The sequence below is a fragment of the Chenopodium quinoa genome, unplaced genomic scaffold (genome assembly GCF_001683475.1).
Source record: "Chenopodium quinoa cultivar QQ74 unplaced genomic scaffold, ASM168347v1, whole genome shotgun sequence".
Taxonomy (NCBI): Eukaryota; Viridiplantae; Streptophyta; class Magnoliopsida; order Caryophyllales; family Amaranthaceae; genus Chenopodium; species Chenopodium quinoa.
The window spans coordinates 6724175-6742986 of NW_018743850.1; the positions used below are offsets into that span (position 1 = coordinate 6724175).

At 35.1% G+C, this 18812-nt stretch overlaps 3 protein-coding genes across 4 annotated transcripts; all 3 read left to right on the plus strand.

The window, feature by feature from the left end:
• Positions 1 to 245: 245 nt before the first annotated feature.
• LOC110686152 (thiamine biosynthetic bifunctional enzyme TH1, chloroplastic-like) lies at positions 246 to 7889 on the plus strand. Of its 2 annotated transcripts, XM_021862741.1 has the most exons (11): positions 246 to 407; positions 736 to 969; positions 2383 to 2457; positions 3235 to 3310; positions 3398 to 3473; positions 4021 to 4155; positions 5266 to 5330; positions 5447 to 5574; positions 5778 to 5832; positions 5941 to 6028; positions 7114 to 7889. In XM_021862741.1, exons 1-11 carry the CDS (start codon positions 369 to 371, stop codon positions 7643 to 7645), a joined length of 1503 nt encoding a protein of 500 aa, XP_021718433.1. In that variant the 5' UTR covers positions 246 to 368; the 3' UTR covers positions 7646 to 7889. The 2 variants fall into 2 exon arrangements, with proteins under 2 accessions (XP_021718433.1, XP_021718432.1); XM_021862740.1 differs by having other exon boundaries at positions 5778 to 6028.
• Positions 7890 to 10587: 2698 nt separating this feature from the next.
• LOC110686154 (26S proteasome non-ATPase regulatory subunit 10-like) lies at positions 10588 to 15390 on the plus strand. The gene is made up of 5 exons (XM_021862743.1): positions 10588 to 10920; positions 11019 to 11151; positions 13823 to 13947; positions 14094 to 14240; positions 14991 to 15390. Exons 1-5 carry the CDS (start codon positions 10732 to 10734, stop codon positions 15123 to 15125), a joined length of 729 nt encoding a protein of 242 aa, XP_021718435.1. The 5' UTR covers positions 10588 to 10731; the 3' UTR covers positions 15126 to 15390.
• A 1478-nt stretch (positions 15391 to 16868) lies between these two features.
• On the plus strand, positions 16869 to 18211 carry LOC110686155. Its single transcript, XM_021862744.1, has 4 exons — positions 16869 to 17213; positions 17301 to 17390; positions 17573 to 17669; positions 17909 to 18211. Exons 1-4 carry the CDS (start codon positions 16991 to 16993, stop codon positions 18045 to 18047), a joined length of 549 nt encoding a protein of 182 aa, XP_021718436.1. The 5' UTR covers positions 16869 to 16990; the 3' UTR covers positions 18048 to 18211.
• The last annotated feature ends 601 nt before the right edge of the window (positions 18212 to 18812 follow it).

Genomic DNA, 18812 nt, shown 5'->3' on the forward strand with positions numbered 1-18812 from the left:
ATAATAACTTTTAAAGTCCAAATGTTAATAAATAATTTTAGAGTACAAATTTTATACTTTAACTCGTGAAAAAGAAAACAATACTTCAACTTTTGAATACAGTAAGAAATCAAAAAATTAAGTTTGCTCACAAGATTGCGAGTCCAGTTAAAGATAGCTCAAGTCTTACCCTGTTAAACTAAACCTGATCTTGAGATGAGCCCACTCGAGCCGAGTTTTGACATATACTTAATGCTTTGTAATTGTAATCCACGCATTGGCTTTCTAGAGGGAAGAGTTCATTTAACCATATCTAGCAACTCGCCTTCCCGGCTTCTCACGTACGTTAGAAAAGCGGCATTTTGGATTCTGGAACATCTTCCATCTTCATGCTGCATTCTCACTCATTTTCTCTCTCCTCCACTCTGGTATCTCTCTTTCTCTCCTCTCTATTTTTTTGCTCTAATTCCCCTTATATTCTGAATATTTATTCTAACATTGAATTGCATGATTACGACCCAAATTACAACGTTTCATTTTGGAATTTGATTGAAGCCAAAGAACATGAAATTTCGCTCTTAATTTGTTTTCTTTCATCGAAAAATGGACCTAAAGTCACAAGTAGCAACTCTGATTTTCGTTCCCCAATCACCCCAATTGATATACATAGAGAACAAACCAAATTAATTGCTAAAATTTGTAGGTTTTCATGATTTATTAATAGAAATGGGTATTGACGTTTAACATTTGGACCAGGGCAAATTGAGTTTACATAGGGCTATCAGAAGCTCTCATTGCCCTAGATTTTCAATGGTTTCAACGGAGAACAACGGCCCCAAGATGAAAATACCGCATGTTATGACGGTGGCGGGTTCGGACTCGGGGGCGGGTGCGGGAATACAGGCTGACTTGAAGGCCTGTGCTGCACTTGGGGTTTATTGTTCAACTGTGATCACAGCTGTTACGGCTCAAAATACTGTTGGGGTTCAGGTCTATTGTTTATCTTCCCTCATTTATGTTTAGAAAATATTTATTCAGTTGTTTATGATGTATATGTGATTAAGAATTATGTGAATTTTAGCATTTTGGTTTGTCTCTTAAGGAGAAATTGAACACAATTGTGAAAAAAATTCAGTTGTTTTATTGATCAATGGTCTATGGATTTATAACCGCTTAGTATTTGTAGAGGAAGGCTAACAATCAATCAATCAAAGCAATCCCATGAGTAGGGTGTAGAGGAAGGCTAACATTAATTGTAAATGTGATGGGAAAGCTGGATAGATTTGACCCTGTTTAATCCTGCGTTCTAGGTTGTAGCCTTGTTATTAAAGTTGGTTGTATCTCGAAGGAACAAATGATAGAAGCATAAGGATAAACTCTATAGTGGTATTGGAAGTTCAGCTTGATACTCACTGAATCTTGTGAAATCTTAAAAAGTTAGAAGTTTAGTCCTATGTTCACCACATATAATGCCGACCCTTGGGTAAGGAGCCTAAGGTACCAATTCTTAATTTGACATTGGTAAGGAGCCTAAGGAGACTAAAACATGTATGGAGCCTACAATTTACAGCATTAGTTATTGTTTATATACTTATATGAGTTTTATCCACAATCATTTTGATCCATACATGTTTTAGTCCTTCCAATTCATTGTCATTGACTGACAATGAATTCATAAAAGAAAGAAATGGCGGCAGATGGTTGACTGTAGGATCGTGGATTAGAGTATCTAGCTTGCAATTATTGTTTGCACACTTTTAAATCTTGAGGCTTCTCAATTGATGAGGTTTGTGTGAAGGTTGAAGATAACTCATGGTGTAGGAGTTTTAATATGCTAAGAGGTTTCGCTAAAGTATCAAGCACTGTTAAGTATCGGGGAGTGCAGCGTGAAAATATTTTTCTAATCCAGCTTAAGTCGACGAAAGCACAAGCTTTTATTGAGGGTGTAATGGAGTTTCTGGATAAAAGGCGTGCGCAAACAACGCAGTATGTAGGGTGTACAATTGCGCATTACATTACACATTAGTATCTCTCAGGGTGTTAAAATTGTATTCTTAAGTGAGGGTGAGAAAGTGCAATTAAATCCGAATAAAGTTACAATTGTATTCCACTATTTTTTTTTTTAATTGGGGACTAACCTTTGCAAAAGAGGTTGTAGTGTAGGTCTATCAGGGGACTAAAACTCATACTTATTGTGTGGTCTCAGTTCTGTCTTCCTAGATGTTTTACTATTGGTTGATCTAGTTGCTTACAAACACTTGTGGAATCCTACAAGGTATTTTTTTTTTTTTTTTTTTGGTATTGTATTGTATTGTTGGTGCTAACATGTCAGGTTTTAATGCGTTGGTGAGCTGTTTGCGTACTTTGATGATTTAAATGGGAAATATTTGGCTTGTCTTATAGGGTGTCAACATATTGCCGGAGGACTTTGTGGCTGAGCAAATGAAGTCTGTGCTTTCAGATATGGAAGTTGATGTGGTAAGTTCAGTTAAAGATATCTGAATCCATTTTGTGAAGGGTTTTTCTTCAAGAGGGAAAGGTTTTTCTTCAAGAGGTATATAAGTGGCTGAACTTGGTCCTGATAGGACATTCTATGGGTTAGGTTTTGCTGAGCTGCTACTTTATGCACAGTTGTTGACTGCTTCAACTTAACATTCTCCAGTCTCTCATGATGTATAAATGTATTTATGTCAATTTATTCAAACTATATGGCCCGGCATTCATCAGTTAATTGCTTCAAAAACTTTGAAGAATATCACTATAGATCTGGTTCATTTTTGTTTCCGTGCCGGTATTCATTAGCTAATCAGAAGCTAGTTGCTTAATTTATCTGCATTTGAATTAGTAAACTTTTTTGAACTTTTTCCAAGAACTTCCTGTGGTAAAACTTAATTATCTTGATACTTGTTGCATTAATGTAGGTCGAACCAATTATTCAATGAAGTATGGATTTTTGTCCTGCTAAACATCATTTAATTATATTTTAGAACAGGAGAGCACAAGTGATTGAGATTAGATGCTTTGTTTCAATGGAGTTTTGATCATGGAACATGAAAGAGTCCTTTTTGTTTTGAACTCTTGATGTGATTTCCACCCATCCCCCCCCCCCTCTTGCCCCCAGCTGTCACCACTTATACTAGTTTATCTTTTGATCCTCAAAAGCTTACATTCCTACAACGGAAGCTTACATTTCTACAACTACAAGTCCTGTCTCGTGTTACTAAACTGTGGGTTTGCTGTAATGATTTGACTCAGGTAAAAACGGGTATGCTTCCTTCTGTTGGTATGGTCAAGGTCCTCCTCCATTCCATCAAGGAGTATCCAGTTCAAGGTATGTATGCATCTCTGGATTTAATTATACTTAGTTTTTGCTGCTGTTGTGTATTGTGAGCTGAGTTGATCATGTTATTGAAGGAAGCTTTGGTGGTGGATCCTGTGATGGTAGCAACCAGTGGAGATGTGCTGGCTGGTTCGTCTGTTCTACCTGTATTTAGGTACGTGTCAATGTGTGACAGTTCTATGATGCATTGCCACCTTAGTGGAAGTGAATATGATATCAATGTCTATGTGTGATGTATAATAAAATTTTATCCTACAAATAGGAAAGCAGAATATTGATCAGTGGTGTTCTTTAACCAAAGATAGTCACAAAGCAATTAAGAGGCAAAGTCAAATTGAATTTGTTAGACTGTAGTTGCAAAAAGAGGTTTATATGGAACTAATGGAAGGTAGCATTGTTCTTTCTGTCATTGTTTTTGTCAGTTAATAGTGGAACTTTAGGCTTTTTGGCTCGATTAATTATTTCTTCCCTTTTATCAAGGCTGTAGCGTTGATACCGTGTCATTCAGCTTTTAATATACGAAGTAATTATTTTCCATTTTCAGTAAAAGAAATTTTAAGAAAAAATCAGGCTTTCTTTTGAATTTGGATGTTTTAATTATAATATTTGTTGATCTGTTTCTTTCTGGAATTTCTTTTGATAGTTCTACATGCTACCCCCGTTTCTTTATTAATTTTTTTTAAATGAACTGTATAAAACAGGGAAGAGTTGCTTCCTATGGCTGATTTAGTGACACCAAATTTAAAAGAGGCATCATATTTGCTTGGGGGCATGCACCTTGAATCAGTTGCTGACATGCGGTCCGCTGCAAAATTGATACATGATATGGGTCCACGGTAAGATCTCTACCACCCTTTGATTTTCTTATTGTACACTTCTCTTCTTTACTGTGCATATTAGTTGTAATAAGGATTTTTCCTTTTATTCAAATGTTTGTAATTTGTAACTGATATATGTGACTACTTTAAGTGTGGAAACAAAATTTGTATGATTTTAGTTGGAGCTACAGAACTTGATGTAGTTTTTACAGCGAACCTTGGCCTATGAAATGGGGAGACAAGTGAAGAAATATGATTTCCATCTGGTGAGAGTTGCCATTATTATCCCAAGCCTTGGCCTTATTATACTAAAGAACTTACAAGCAAATTCTATAAATGATTGCAGGTGCCCTTTCTAAGAAATTAGCATGAAAATTAATATAGAACAGCATATTGCAACAATAAACTACATAATGATTTCAGACCATAAAGAATAAGCTGCCATCTGGTTAAAGCTAAACAAATCCAGCTATGTTTTGGGTTAGTTTTCATTGATAAAAAAATGTTTCTTGCAGTTTGTTTTAATTTTGAAGTATGTGGATTTGTGTTCTTCATTCTTCTATATCTAATACTACAATCATTGTATCACATTCTTAAGAAGCTGATAAAATTATCTCTTTAGTTTTTTTCTTGAGCTATATTGCCTTGTTGTTAAAGGTGAAAGTTACTTGATGCACCAGTGCACATTTAAGCCCATACCAATTATATATTTCTAGGTCACCATGTATCTGCCCCTATTTTTTTCCTAGATGGCCCACCACTCCCAACACTATAAATGCTTTGATCAATAATTGGCTTGGGTGATGATCACATGATGTTTTTGGTGCACGTAATAACATCTCATGCAGTTGCTATATGTAGGAATTGTATAAAAACCATCACTCTGTGGTGATGGGTCTTTGGTTAGTAGTTGAGATTGAGGCCCTGGGTCCTGGACTCTGGGTTTGACTATTTGTAGAAGAATTGCGGCCAAAAAAGAAACAGGGAGAAAGTTAAATGAGGGATGGATAATAATGTCAAATTGAAAAACTAAAATTGTGAATCGATTATTAATTTTTGTGCCTGATGAAGAACACAAGCTGCAAGGTTTTGCTGCTAACAAATACATAATATACTTTTTTATTTCAGAAATGTGCTTGTGAAAGGTGGTGACCTCCCCGCCTCAATGGATGCAGTTGATGTATTCTTTGATGGTATGCTATTACATCCCTTAAGGTCTACTGAGGTCATGAGGATGACCTTTTCTCTCTGCTATTTCACCTTTTCTTTGTCAGGTTATGCAGTTTTTTAATTATAAATATATTTACAGGAGAAAATTTGTATGAATTGGGATCAAAGCGCATTAATACTCGTAATACTCATGGCACTGGATGCACATTGGCATCAAGTATTGCAGCTGAGTTAGCGAAAGGTTTGCCAATGCTTTCAGCTGTTAAGGTAATATTTTTTTTTTTTTTTTTTGTGCAAGTATTTAAAGTTTCTAAACAGTGTGTATGGGGAGGTCAATTTCTTGTAATCTTTGATTTTTGTGTCATTATGTTCTTCTAAGATCTCATAGACTACTAATAGACCCATTTGGTAGATAGTAATAAATATGGTTGTAATGAACTTCTAACATCTTTCTCTATTTTCTTTTGCAGATTGCCAAACGTTATGTTGAGACTGCCTTGAATTACGGAAAAGATATGACTATTGGTAGAGGACCTCAAGGCCCCTTTGATCACTTGTTGAAGCTTAATGTCTGCAGATCAGTTGCACCTCGTGCTTTCAGTCCATCAGATTTATTTCTCTATGCTGTTACAGATTCTGGGATGAATGAGCAGTGGGGTCGTTCTATTACAGATGCTGTTAAAGCTGCTATAGAAGGAGGAGCGACCATTGTTCAACTCAGGTATGTTTTGATTACACATTCATTTTACTTCAACTATAGACTTGAGTGTGGCGTGAGTTCAGTTTGGCAAGAAACTAGTGTTAAGTAAATTGCAGCTTGAGGGAAGTTATTCTGTTCTGTACTGGGAATATGCATTTATGTGTTCAGCTGATTTTATTTTTAAATGGAAGTTTTCCTGAATATTGGGATTTTCTTTTGAGTTCTGATTGGTGCTGCAAGAATATTACTTTGCACTTCTTCTGGTTTATGTCTTTTATTCAATTATGAACTAGGTGCTTAAGTTTATGGACCCTTTTCTCCAACATAACACATGAAGTATAGTATAGTATTTCACTAGTTGAAACGTGAGCATGACAAATTATTTAAGGAATCTTAATTTTGAAAGTTCTGAACTCATAAGTGGTGCTAGATCTTTCAAGTTCAGTTGCTATGGCAAAGTAGTTAAGATTTGGGACATCTTGGGACTATTGTTATTTTATTTTCTCCTGATCATCAGTCATCACCTTCTCTAGTTTCCTATACTCGCACCAATGATTATCTCTCTCCACCTCTTCCAGAAAAGCATTTTTTATGATAATGAGCTCTCCATGTTTTGGTCCGGTGCTTTCTAAGTGAATTCGAAATGAAGCTGAAAATTGGCAGGCTAATTAGCCAAGGGCTCTATTATGTTCGAAAAGGATTCTAATGATGGATTGTTTTAAACGGAAAAAAAATTATTTTTAGACAGTAAAAGAACAAATTCTACTCAGGGAAGTGTTTTCTGCTTTTTATTTAAAATTTGTTCTTGAGGAAATACATGTATAGCTTGTTGCTCTTGGCTTCAGAAAGTTGACAAAGTATTTATGTACGATGTTTTCAAACAGTTGGCCTTTTTCTCCTCCCTTTTGTGTGTTACCTATCTTCCCTATTTCTCTTTGTTGCTTGGACATTGCCACTTGTTTGCAGCTAACAATTTTGCAGCTTATGGTAATTATATTTGGTTTTGTTTCTGGACATGATACTGTTTCCAAGATTTGCTGCTAATATGTGCTGATAGATCTGGATTTAAGTCCCTTTTTTTTTTTTTTTTTTTTTGTGCTTATCAGGGAAAAGAATTTGGAAACCAGGGACTTCATTGAAGCAGCCAAGGAGTGTGTCAGCATTTGCCACTCTAAAGGAGTCCCAATCTTAATTAACGACAGAGTTGATGTAGCATTGGCTTCTGTTGCTGATGGTGTGCATGTTGGCCAATCTGACATGCCAGTATCTCTTGTTCGATCTCTTCTAGGACCTGAAAAGATTATTGGTGTTTCATGTAAGACCCAAGAACAAGCTCAGGAAGCTTGGATCAATGGGGCTGATTATATTGGTTCTGGCGGTGTTTTCCCAACTAACACTAAAGCAAATAATAAGACCATTGGCTTGGATGGCCTGAAAGAGGTCTGCTTTGCATCAAAACTACCCGTGGTTGCAATTGGTGGTATAGGCTTGTCCAATGCTCATTCTGTTATGGAAATCAATGTGCCAAATTTGGAAGGTGTTGCTGTTGTCTCAGCCCTTTTTAATGCCGAATGTGTTTCTTCAGCAACTAAGCAGTTGCATGAAATTCTAAAGCAGGCGGTACAAACAAGAAAGTAGGGAAAGAAGAGTCGTGATGGAAATGCTGTTGCTCTTCATCATTCTGATCATATGTGTACTCTAAAAATGCATTTTTTTTTTTTTGATGAGGTGAGTTTAAAGCTTAACATACAATGCTCAACAGATGAGAAAGATCATGTGGAAAATATTAGAGATCACATGCCTTTCATTGACTCATTCTATTTGTTTATGATTTTATTGATTTTGGATTCATTGCTACAATGAGGAATGATAGATCCATTTACCGCGTTGTCATTTGCCCATCTATTATATTCTATATATTTTTGTTACTTTTCTTTTTTTTAATAATGTACTTAAAATGTGGCAATTATAAATTTAAGGGTGAGCTTTTTGAACACTTGTAATCTTTAAATCCAACATTTACTATTGTTGGTCTATCATTGTGATTTGTGAAGCAGATTGATGTACTGGTAGATTATTGAGTATTAGGATAAATGGTTTTTATGAAGGATGACTTTTGATTATGCGATATGGCCCATATGTAGGGGTGTCAATTCGGGTAAACAGTTTGGGTTTGGGTTGGGTTTGGTTTATCAGTTTTGGGTTATAACGGGTTGGTTTATAACGGGTTGAAATGATTAGCAGGTCGGTTATGAAAATCATCGGGTTAGTTCGGTTTGTTTTTTTTTTTTTTTTTCTATTCGGGTCAGGTCCAATCGGGTCAAGTTGTAGTTAGTTCGGGTCATAATCAGTTTGGGTTGAACCAGGTCGGTTTGAAAACAAGTTTAGCCAGTTTTAAGTGAGTTTCGGAGCCAGTTTTAAGTGAGTTTCGGTTCAAAACAATTCAGGTTCTAATCGGGTTAGGTTGTAATCGGTTCGGGTCATAATCAGTTTGGGTTAAACCGGTTCGGTTTTAAAATGGGTTTCAGTCCAAAATAGATCGGGTGAATCGGGGGTCCGGTCATTATCGGTTCAGGTCATAATCGGGTTGGATTGAACTTGTTCGGTTTGAAAACGGGTTTACCTAATTTGTAGCGGGTTTCAGTAAAAATCATATTGGGTTAAAATCGAGTTGGATCATTATCTAGTCGAGTTAGTCAGATAATGGGTAGGAACGGATCATGTTATAATCAAGTTAAGTTATAAATAAGTTGGGTTTATCGAGTAGTGGGTTGAAACGGATCAGATCATAAACATATTGGGTTACGTGTTGTAAACGACTCAATCATAACGGGTTACCAGTCGTAAACGGTTCGGTCTCAACAGGTACGAGTCGTAAACAGTTCGGTCTCAACGAGTTACAGGTTGGAAACGGTTCGGTCATAACGGGTTATGGGTTATAAATGGTTCGGTCACAACGGATTACGGGTTGGACCGGTTCAGGTTTATCGGATTTTTGCTGGGTTTAAACGGTTTTCGGTTTAAAATTGGTCTGGCTACTATCGAGTTCAGACGTAATCGGTTCATGATGTTTTCAGTTTCGGGTTGTAACGGTTTGGCTTGATAACGGGTCGGGTTAGTAACGGTTTGCACAAATTTGGTTCAGTTCAGTTCAGTTTCAGGTTAAAAAAAATTGGATCGGGTCGATTTTCGGTTTCTAAAAAACAGGTTTTAGACAGTTCAGTTCCTTTTTGAATTGGTTCGAAACAGTCGAGTTTAACGGTTCGGGTCAAAAACTGACGACTTTACCCATATGGAACGATCTTTCATTAAATTTGGCGTTACTTGACTTCCTAGTTGGATGTATTCATGTTATGCACAAATTTGCAACTTGGCCAATTTCACGAATATCTTGTGTATGGAGTATGGACCCAATTATTGGTAGATGTAACAAGTAATTATACCAAAAATTAATACTTTGTATTAAGTTTACGAACTAATAATAACAACTAAACAATGATACTGATGGATTTGTAGTCCCGATCACTTTTTCTCTCTTCCCTTATGCTTGTCAGCCGGTGCACGAAACCTATCTAATTTTCCTTTCTCTGGACTTCCTCGGTTCCTCGTGTTGTGTGCACCTTTTGGTGTGGACATGTTACATTTACCTCTAGTATCAAAACGTATGGAGGATGTATTCATCAACTAGTGTTACCTAGTTTCTTAGAAAATTATGGAAGGGATGTATGAGTTTTGTACAATTGTACGTAGTCTTTCAACTCCTTACTCTTCTAACTACTTGTTGCCTTGTTTTGTTTGTGAAGAGTGAGGCGAAATTAAATGACAACATCATGGAAGAATTATGTCAAAATAACTACCAATGTCGTCATGTGGCAACATAATGTCATGATTCAACCTTATAAAAAACCAAGAATATCAATCATATGCAAACAAGTATTAAATCAATGGAGAGGCAAATACAAATGAAACTAGAATTTAAGTCCTAAAAAGAAAATAGGAGATACACCCCAGAGGAGTGAAAACTGAGAACACAGGATGTAATTAGCTTAATTTGCATTATTAAGATTGCTAATTATCTTTTGTGTTCTCAGGTCACCCCTTTGGGGAATATCTTGTTCTTCAATATTATTGTTATTCAATATTTATACGGTCAATTGCTAAAGGTATAAGTTTCTCTTGTTATATTGCCTATTTTTAATAATGTAATAATGTAAGTAATGTTTATACTCTATAACACTGCTATGTGTGACAAATAGGTCGTTCAATAATGAATATCTAAATCAATTCAATTCTTATATTACCACTCCGTCTTTAAAATGAATTTCTCAAGATCTGTCTTCTTTCCCATGTATCCTTTTGTATTGCATGGTTCTTTAATCTAGTAAGAAGACAAAGGCTCGAGGGATTAAAACAAAATTTTCATCACGAGTTTATAAAACAAAGAGGAGAAGAACCGTGTTAATTTTGGAGTAAAATTTCTCACCGCAATAGAAAAAGGCGGCAAAATAGGTTAAAATATAAACTAATGGAAGTCCTTAACAAGAGGTTAACTTTAAAAAGTCGTTTTTACATGGGTCACTATGTAAAAAACTCAATAAGAATTTGAGGCCTAATGGGGTACTTGACGAGTTAATTTGAGTTTCTCTGTCCACATTCTACATTGTACAATACCAAAAATACAAAAAAAAGAGGAAATACTGAAAAGTAGTGATCTTCTACTGAAAATGGAGATGGAGACAGACGCTTCAAATGACACAGAAATCACCTCAACCCAACTCTTCAAAGCCGCCGAATCCGGCGACGCTTCTCTCTTCAACTCTCTCTCGAAAACCCAACTTTCCAAATTTCTCTCTCTTCAAAACGACGACGGTCGCTCGCTCCTCCACGTCGCCACTTCCTCTGCTCACTCCAAGGTTGCATTCTTCAATTTTATTTAATTTTTTTATTTTAATTTGTATCGTTAGGGTTTTTTCTGGTTTAAATCAATTCAATTTTTCTGGGTATTACTTAGGTGGTTGAAATTCTAGCAGAAGCTGATTCAACTGGGAAAGTGATTAATAACAAGGATGAAGAAGGGTGGGCCCCAATTCATTCTGCTTCTAGTATTGGAAATCTTGACATTCTCCGAATTCTCCTTACTAAAGGTTTGTGATTTCCTTTGTAAATTAAGTGGAATTAACCTGGGATTTTATTTTATTTTAGGATTCTTGTCATTTACGCTTCAAATTTTAGCTGGGGTTTTGGGTTGATTGAGGAATTAGGGGCTTAATGAATCGGTTGTTGAACTTTTAGATTAGTTTATAATTTGAAATACTCCGTATATGTAGTAGTTCATAACAAATATACAAGTACTTATATTTGGATTGTGATTATCTTGTGGTGATTATATGTGAACAAGCATTTGTAGTAGTATGTTTAACTCGTGGGCAGAGGCACGTTGTGTTTGGGATGCATGAAATCTGAATGTTTCTGGTTATATAAGTTGGTATTAAGTAAGACACATTTTTGTTTGACAGGAAAGATGCATATCGCCAACATTGGTGTTGGTGTATACTTGTATTGTTGTATTGTTATTATTGATTTTGGTGCGGTCTGATGATAAGTTTGGGTTCAAATGATGATAGTGGACTGAGTGCATGAAATGAAATGAAATGTGATACTTTAAGCCCCATTGTTTTGGCAGACAATCATTTTTTGCATGGAAAATATAAATATAGAGTAGTTGTCATTTGTTTCTTTACAAAATATATTGTAGATGAAGGGGGAAAATGTGAGTGGAAGAGAGGAGATAATGGGAGGAGAGGAAAGGGATACTAATAGTAAGAAAAATGTGGCAATCATTTAGGAAAACTATTTTTCACTTTTGAGAAAATTGTTATAAAATGTTTTCTGTCAAAACAAAAGCAACATTAGTGTGCTTATAAAAAATGAAGCAACTTTAGTGGATGAAGTGATTTCTTGTAGAAAATCATATTCTTTGGTTCTTAACTTAATGATTTTGTAATTGACCACTGTTTGTGGTGTGATCCCTTGATTCCATCTCTTTACTTTTTATGTTTTGAAGTAATAGAGCTAATTTTACACTCCTTTCTAACTTTATTAAGTTAAAATGTTTTCCTAATTACTATTCCGTAATCCGTATATTATATTAATATCTACAAATTGACACTCATATATATTTACACTTGATATAATCTTGCAATTATATTGTCAAGTAGGCTTTGAGTTAATTTAGTTATCTAATATAGTGTACTGATATGTCCTAGACTCCTAGGTCTCTGGACGACACCTTTAAATGCTCAAGTATCGACGGCATTGTCATAGAGTTGAAAAGCCTCTTAAGAAACTATTAAAAGGCTACGGGTGTTGATGTGCTGTGTCAGTAGTATGGTACTACTTTAAGAGGAAGTTCATGGAGTGATGCAATAGGTGAGAGAGTGGTTTTAGTTTCCCTTGTTCCTATGTCCTCAGTCTATCATAAGAAAATTAAAAGGTAGCAATAGGTTTATAGTTTATACAATTGGAAAAATGAGGATTGTTAATGAGCGAAATGAAAAGAAGTTTAAACTGCCGTTGGTTTCAAATCTCTTGCTAATAGGATCAGCTTGTAGGAAAATGCAGAGGTTGTAAGTGGGCAGTAAGAGTAAATTATATACTAACTTTCCTTCGTCATCTTCTTGTTTGTTTGTGTGTCAGTAATAGAGGGTATGACAAGTTTTCGTGTCGGTGATCGAATTGATAGATGCTGAATGCTAGGAGTAAACCGGCCTCTGTTCAAGGCATAGGAAGTGAAGTCGAAGTGGTCAAGGCCTACTCATAACATCCTAGAGTTGAAACAAGGAACCAGGGGGTTTTACCTATGACAGAAATGCAGCAAACTTAGGTTGTAGGTCAGTCATGATTAGGTTTTCCCATGAGGAGTAAATGGGTCCATAATTTGGAGCCAACATTGAAGTACAGTGAGGTCTTTGTTATTCTTTTTATTGGAAAATTAGGGGCACTGTCGCACTGATGTATGACTAGGAAAGAAATATGATGAAATGACAAGCTAGGGATGCTGGTAGGCATTGGTTAGGTTAAAACAATCTGTGAGGTTAGATGTTTTAATGGAACGTAACATCTCTGAAGGCAAAACGTTGGTTTGTCAGTAGATTGAGTGATTTAAACCCCTTTAGTGTTTGAATATATCCAAAAGGCACAACTTTGGTGATTTTATCTTTTTTAGTTCTTAGGACCTGTACGTGTGAGGGGGAGTGTTGTTCCTCATGTTATTCATATGTGAGCCGGAGAAATAGAAATATATTTATAACCTTATAAGCTCTAGGAGCTACTCTGCCCAATGCTTATCAGTTTTGGGATGGAATGTTTTAGTATGGAACCTGACTTGGGGTTGAAATTGGTCTAAACTCTAAAATTGTCATTTTCTGTAAATTTAAACATTTACATTATTGGGTAGAGATGAGATTTTTTTTCTATTTTTTTTTTCAGGGTGTGTTTTGTATACCTAGATTTTTACTTCTTACCTGAAATTATCAAAACTTTATTTAGCTATAAATTAAACATGGATAATCCTTATCAAAACTTATTTGAACTTGTTTTCCTTGAAAAAAGTGGAAATAAGGTGATTAAAATGGGGCCTTTCGTATAAAATAATTATAAATTTTTAGTTATTTTATAAACACACAAAAATTAGTCGAATTAATAATTTGAGAATCTAGTCATTCTAGTGATTTAATTTACAGCATGATATATGGGTATATAATACATGGTTTTGACCCCCCTAATAAAATTTCCTGGCTCCACCCCTGTGGACAGGAGCTGATGTTAACTTGAAAAATGATGGTGGTCGAACTGCTCTTCACTATGCTGCTAGCAAGGGATGGGTGAAGGTTGCTGAGTTGCTGCTTGCCCATGGTGCAAACATCAATGCTAAGGACAAGGTTCATTACTTGTCAAAATAACTTTTTATAGAGAAAATAAACTTTTTATTTTTTTATTTTTTTTTATTTTTTTTTAATGTTATTGTACCTTTTGATCTATGTACTCGTGTTGCACATTGTGGCTAATACTCAAGTGTTTGTTTTAGGTTGGATGCACACCACTGCATCGTGCAGCTAGCACAGGGAACTCAGAGTTGTGTGAACTCCTCATTGAAGAAGGAGCTGAGATTGATGCCCTTGACAGAGCTGATCAAACTCCTCTAATGACTGCTGTCATTTGTGAAGACAGACAGGTAATTTTTAGTTGACTGCATCTTTGTGATGTCTTCTTACCAGCCTTAGCTATGCAATTCTTTTTCTTTCCATATTCTTTCTTGAGTCTTCCCTTCAAAATATCACTAATGAATGAAAATTTAAAGAGGGTTAAGTTTGGTGGTTTTCATCTTGTTCTGTTGAAACTTTTGAAAATTGGCCCTGTCGCTGCTCTTGTGATTAAGATTTCTTAGATGATTGACAGCAAACATATTCCAATAAGAATTTGTTGTTACATTGTCCACCCCTCTCATTTCATGTTGTTATATAATTTTCAAATGCACCCTATATAATAACTGTGTAATTTTTTTCTTCTCCCCATAACTTGAATTAAGGGCATATTAGGATTTAGGATATCGTATACCCTATATATTAGAATCTGAATGGCTAGTATATGTACCAACCAATATTGAACAGAGGAAGTTGATTCTATTCTAGAATAAGATTTACTGCCACTGTCCAGTCTCCAATTAAGTTTTTGACAATGTGACCAATATGAACTCTATTCTTTTTTAGTCTTTGATATCATTCAAAATTGCAGCAAATCACCTTGATAATTTTCTTTCCGCTATTGCCCGCCTAAAACTCTGTTCTTGTTATCACACTATTAACTTTTTAACTGCATTTACCGGTTTCAAAAACAGCACTTCATTGCTATCAGCAGTATATACCTCACTTGTTGTGAGGAACTTGGCTTCATAATCTGATTTCTGGAATTGATTTGGTGACAGGTTGCACTACTTCTAGTAAGACATGGAGCAGATGTGGATATTGAAGACAAAGAAGGTTATACAGTCTTAGGTCGCGCTCCAAAGGATCTTAGGGATGCTATTATTGATGTTGCAAAAGCCATGATGGAAGGCTAAACCAAAAGATGATGTGGTTTCAAACTTGACCAAGGGAAACTCCCTCCTAAGTGGTTTTGGCATGCTTTAGGTCATGCGTCCATATCTTCCTTGTTGAGCCTATACACTGATGTTAATGGTGTTGGAAATCCAAAGGCAGTCTTAATACTTGTTAGACTTCCAATTTTGTAATCAGCTGAACTTTGACATCATTTACGGAGTAACATTTTTGTTATTACTTGTACACATTACAATCATCTCAATGAGTCATGCCTCACTTCTATCAGCTGATTGCGCTAAAACCTAGGCTATATAGAAGGGAGTAAACCAAGTTTTCACTTGAATTTGAGAGGTGAACATTTGCGGTGGTGTCAGTCAAGTAGTTTTGAAATATAGTCCAAGTAAACACTTCTTTGTAAGTGTTATTATAAATCATGAATCCACTCATTGAACACTTGATTGAACCAAGATTCCACATTATTATAATCTCCTTGTCGAATGACTTTTTCTCCCCAATCGGAGTAGAAGGGTCACTATAATTGATGTTATATGAAGGAAATAATCATTAACTCAATTAGTAGGTGAATAGTGCATAAACTTCAGTCATAGTAGATTAGTAGGTGAATAGGCATTCATAAACTGTTAATTGAATTAGAGGTTTATTAAATTAAGAAAGACCAACTAGCATAATAAATCGCTAGATGCCTCAACGAATTATCGCAGACTTATTTAATAATGATTAACTTGTTAATTTGGACGGTATGAGATTGTAAAAGAGATAGTTTGATGAATTTGAAATCTTTTACGGAGCGTTTGGCATGCGGGAATGGAAATTTGGGGAATATAAAGTGAAAGTGGGAATGGGAATATATCAAATATTCCCAATCTCTTCTTTGGCATATAAGTGGGAATAAAATTAGGATTAAAGGACAAATTTACTATTTTATCCATATTGTTTTGAATTTCAAGGGCTCAAAATTAATATGCATTATTAAGTTGAGGGCAATCATGTCTTTTACTTAGCTAGAGAATTCCCACCATTTTATTACCTAGAGGAGTAGGTAATAAAATGGTGGGAATAGAGGGTAAATATTCCCAAGCTTATTCCCACTCCCTTGATTCCCATCAAATAGACATGGGTTTATGGAGACTTGGGATTAATAATCCTATTCCCACCTTATAATCCCACATACCAAACACCCTTTTAATACTTCCTATTATGTATTATCTAGGGAAATCATTCCTCCAACTTGATTATTAAATTGGATTCCCTTATTGAAGATATTAAGTCTTGAATGATTGGATCTCCAATGATAAATCATTTGCATCCTAGTATCCTACATAATTCCTAGCTTCATCCTATATTAAATGATTCACGAGGAAGTAGCATACATTTTAGAAAAAACACATGAAGAAAGATACTCCATAGATGAAGAGAGATTAAATAAAAATACGAGACAATATGACAAAGAGAGAGATAAAGTAAACATTTTTTTTTTACAAAAAATTGACAATCAACAAAAAGAGATATATATATAGCTCGCCCCTTTTTTAGCATTCCATATACAGAGCAAAGTTCATTATTAAGATGTGAGATAAAATTGTGCACATAGGGTTGCAAGTAGGGTTAATAAAGAGGGAGAGAAAATTTACCAAGTAGTATCAAGGGGCACCCCATAAAAAAATACGGAGTACGGAGTACGGACGTAATACTCTAATACGGAGTAGTTTAGGCCTTTGAAAAGGTGAGAGCCGTGAGATAATCAAAAGTTCAAAACTAATGCCAACCGTTTATTTTTGTTCTCTTGTTATCTTTTCTCTACTCTCTTGCAAGAGAGGGAGTTGAAAGGAAGAAGAAAGAAGGTGAGAAACACCCCTACTTTCCAATGATTTCTTCATCTTTACACTCCTCCTTTCATGGCTCTTCTCTTCAATTTCCTCTTTTTAATCAATACCCAAAGAAATTCCAATCTACAATTTTCATTTCCCAAATTAAATCTCAAAAAAGCTTAGTTTCCAATCATGTTAACAGTCCTCCTTCTGCTAAACTCACCCAAAAATATTGTGTACCTTTAGCTATTTCATTAGTCCTTTGCTGGTCAACTCCAGGTAATCTCATTTCTAATTTTCTACATTTTTATTATTTGCTGAATTTTGGATTTTACTGATTTTTTCTTTTTGGGTGAAATTATGTAGCTCAAGCAGGGTTTTTGTCTGGCTCTACTGGAATTGAATCTATTCCAGGTCCTGAACTTCCTAATATTGAATTCCTAGATCGCTTTAATGGTATGTAGTCCATAAACTCGTACTACCTTACTCCGGATATTATCCTCATGTCATGTGTTAACAGTGTAATTTGAACTAACAACGTGACAACTAACTGTGATACAAAGTACGGAGTACCAGTATAAGCTTAAGTCCTAATGTTTATACATTGTGTTGTTTGATTACTTTGATGATACCTGCAGAAGAGAACCAAAAAAAGTACGCTGAAAATGATGAGAGAATCAAGTCATCCCCTATCATCAAAGAGCTACTTGAGCGATCCAAAAAGAATAAGGAGAAGTAAATTTCTTATACCCATTACAAAGTTCAAAGTTACAGTATTATTTGATGCACTTAATAACATCATTTTTATACTGCTAGGAAATTTTTGTAATGTGTTTGAAATCACTCTGCCAGTCTGCTTGTTCAAAATTAATTGTCACGTTGATAGCATGTAATAATTTGCATCCATAATGTGACAACTGAATCTGAGACGAAGGCGTAGTATTTAATTAGTTTGGTTATGGTAAAATTGACAGGAACAAGCAAGAAATATTGGACAAGTATTGCTTACGAGGAGCAGAGTGGGGAGTTGGAGATTGCTCTACCGAAGGAATGACAGCAGAGGAAAGAGATACTTTCATAGAAACGCTCAAGCAGAAGATTGGCACCAAATGATTGATTTTTTTTTTTTTTAAGAGAAAAAAAAAGTTCTTTTTGTAAGCCGTTAATTAGCTAGTCATGATCCATGTACACAAAATGTTAAAGTTTTACTCTTGTTTGATCTCATTTGAATCTAATTTTCATGGAAGTGTTCTTATAAAAATTACTCTGTTATAACTTATACTACATACATATAATTTTTATAGAGTATCTCTAGTATTATATAAAGAAAATAATAGGCGTAATAGGTCCTATGAAGAAAATACCATATTATCAACTTACCGTGAAAAAATGTTTTAAAAAACCATTAATTAATATAGGCATTTAGACATTTGACTTTAACGCTATTCTAATGTTAATTATTATGAAGTATATATTTATATGCATGTAGTTACATTATGAGGGAACCATTTAACTCAATACTAGATGTTTTGAGAGGTAGGTATCAGTGATAAAACTTGATGTGTAGAATCAAGAGTGAGTATCATAGACTCTTTCAATTTTGGGGCAACTAAGGTGACTTTTACTCATGGTTAGGAAAACCTAAAAATTGCAACCAAAAATCAGGGAGGAAGCAAACTCCAAAATTGAAGATCAAAACACATACAAGTATACAACATAGTTGGGTGTATCTTGAAGGAAATTCTAAGAGGGTCACTATTCATTACTCACTAATGATTAACTTGTTACTCGTATAAGTTTTAGGATTTCAATCATACACACTTTCGACATGGATATCAAATTACACCTTCTCACATTCTACACATAAAGGAAGTATAC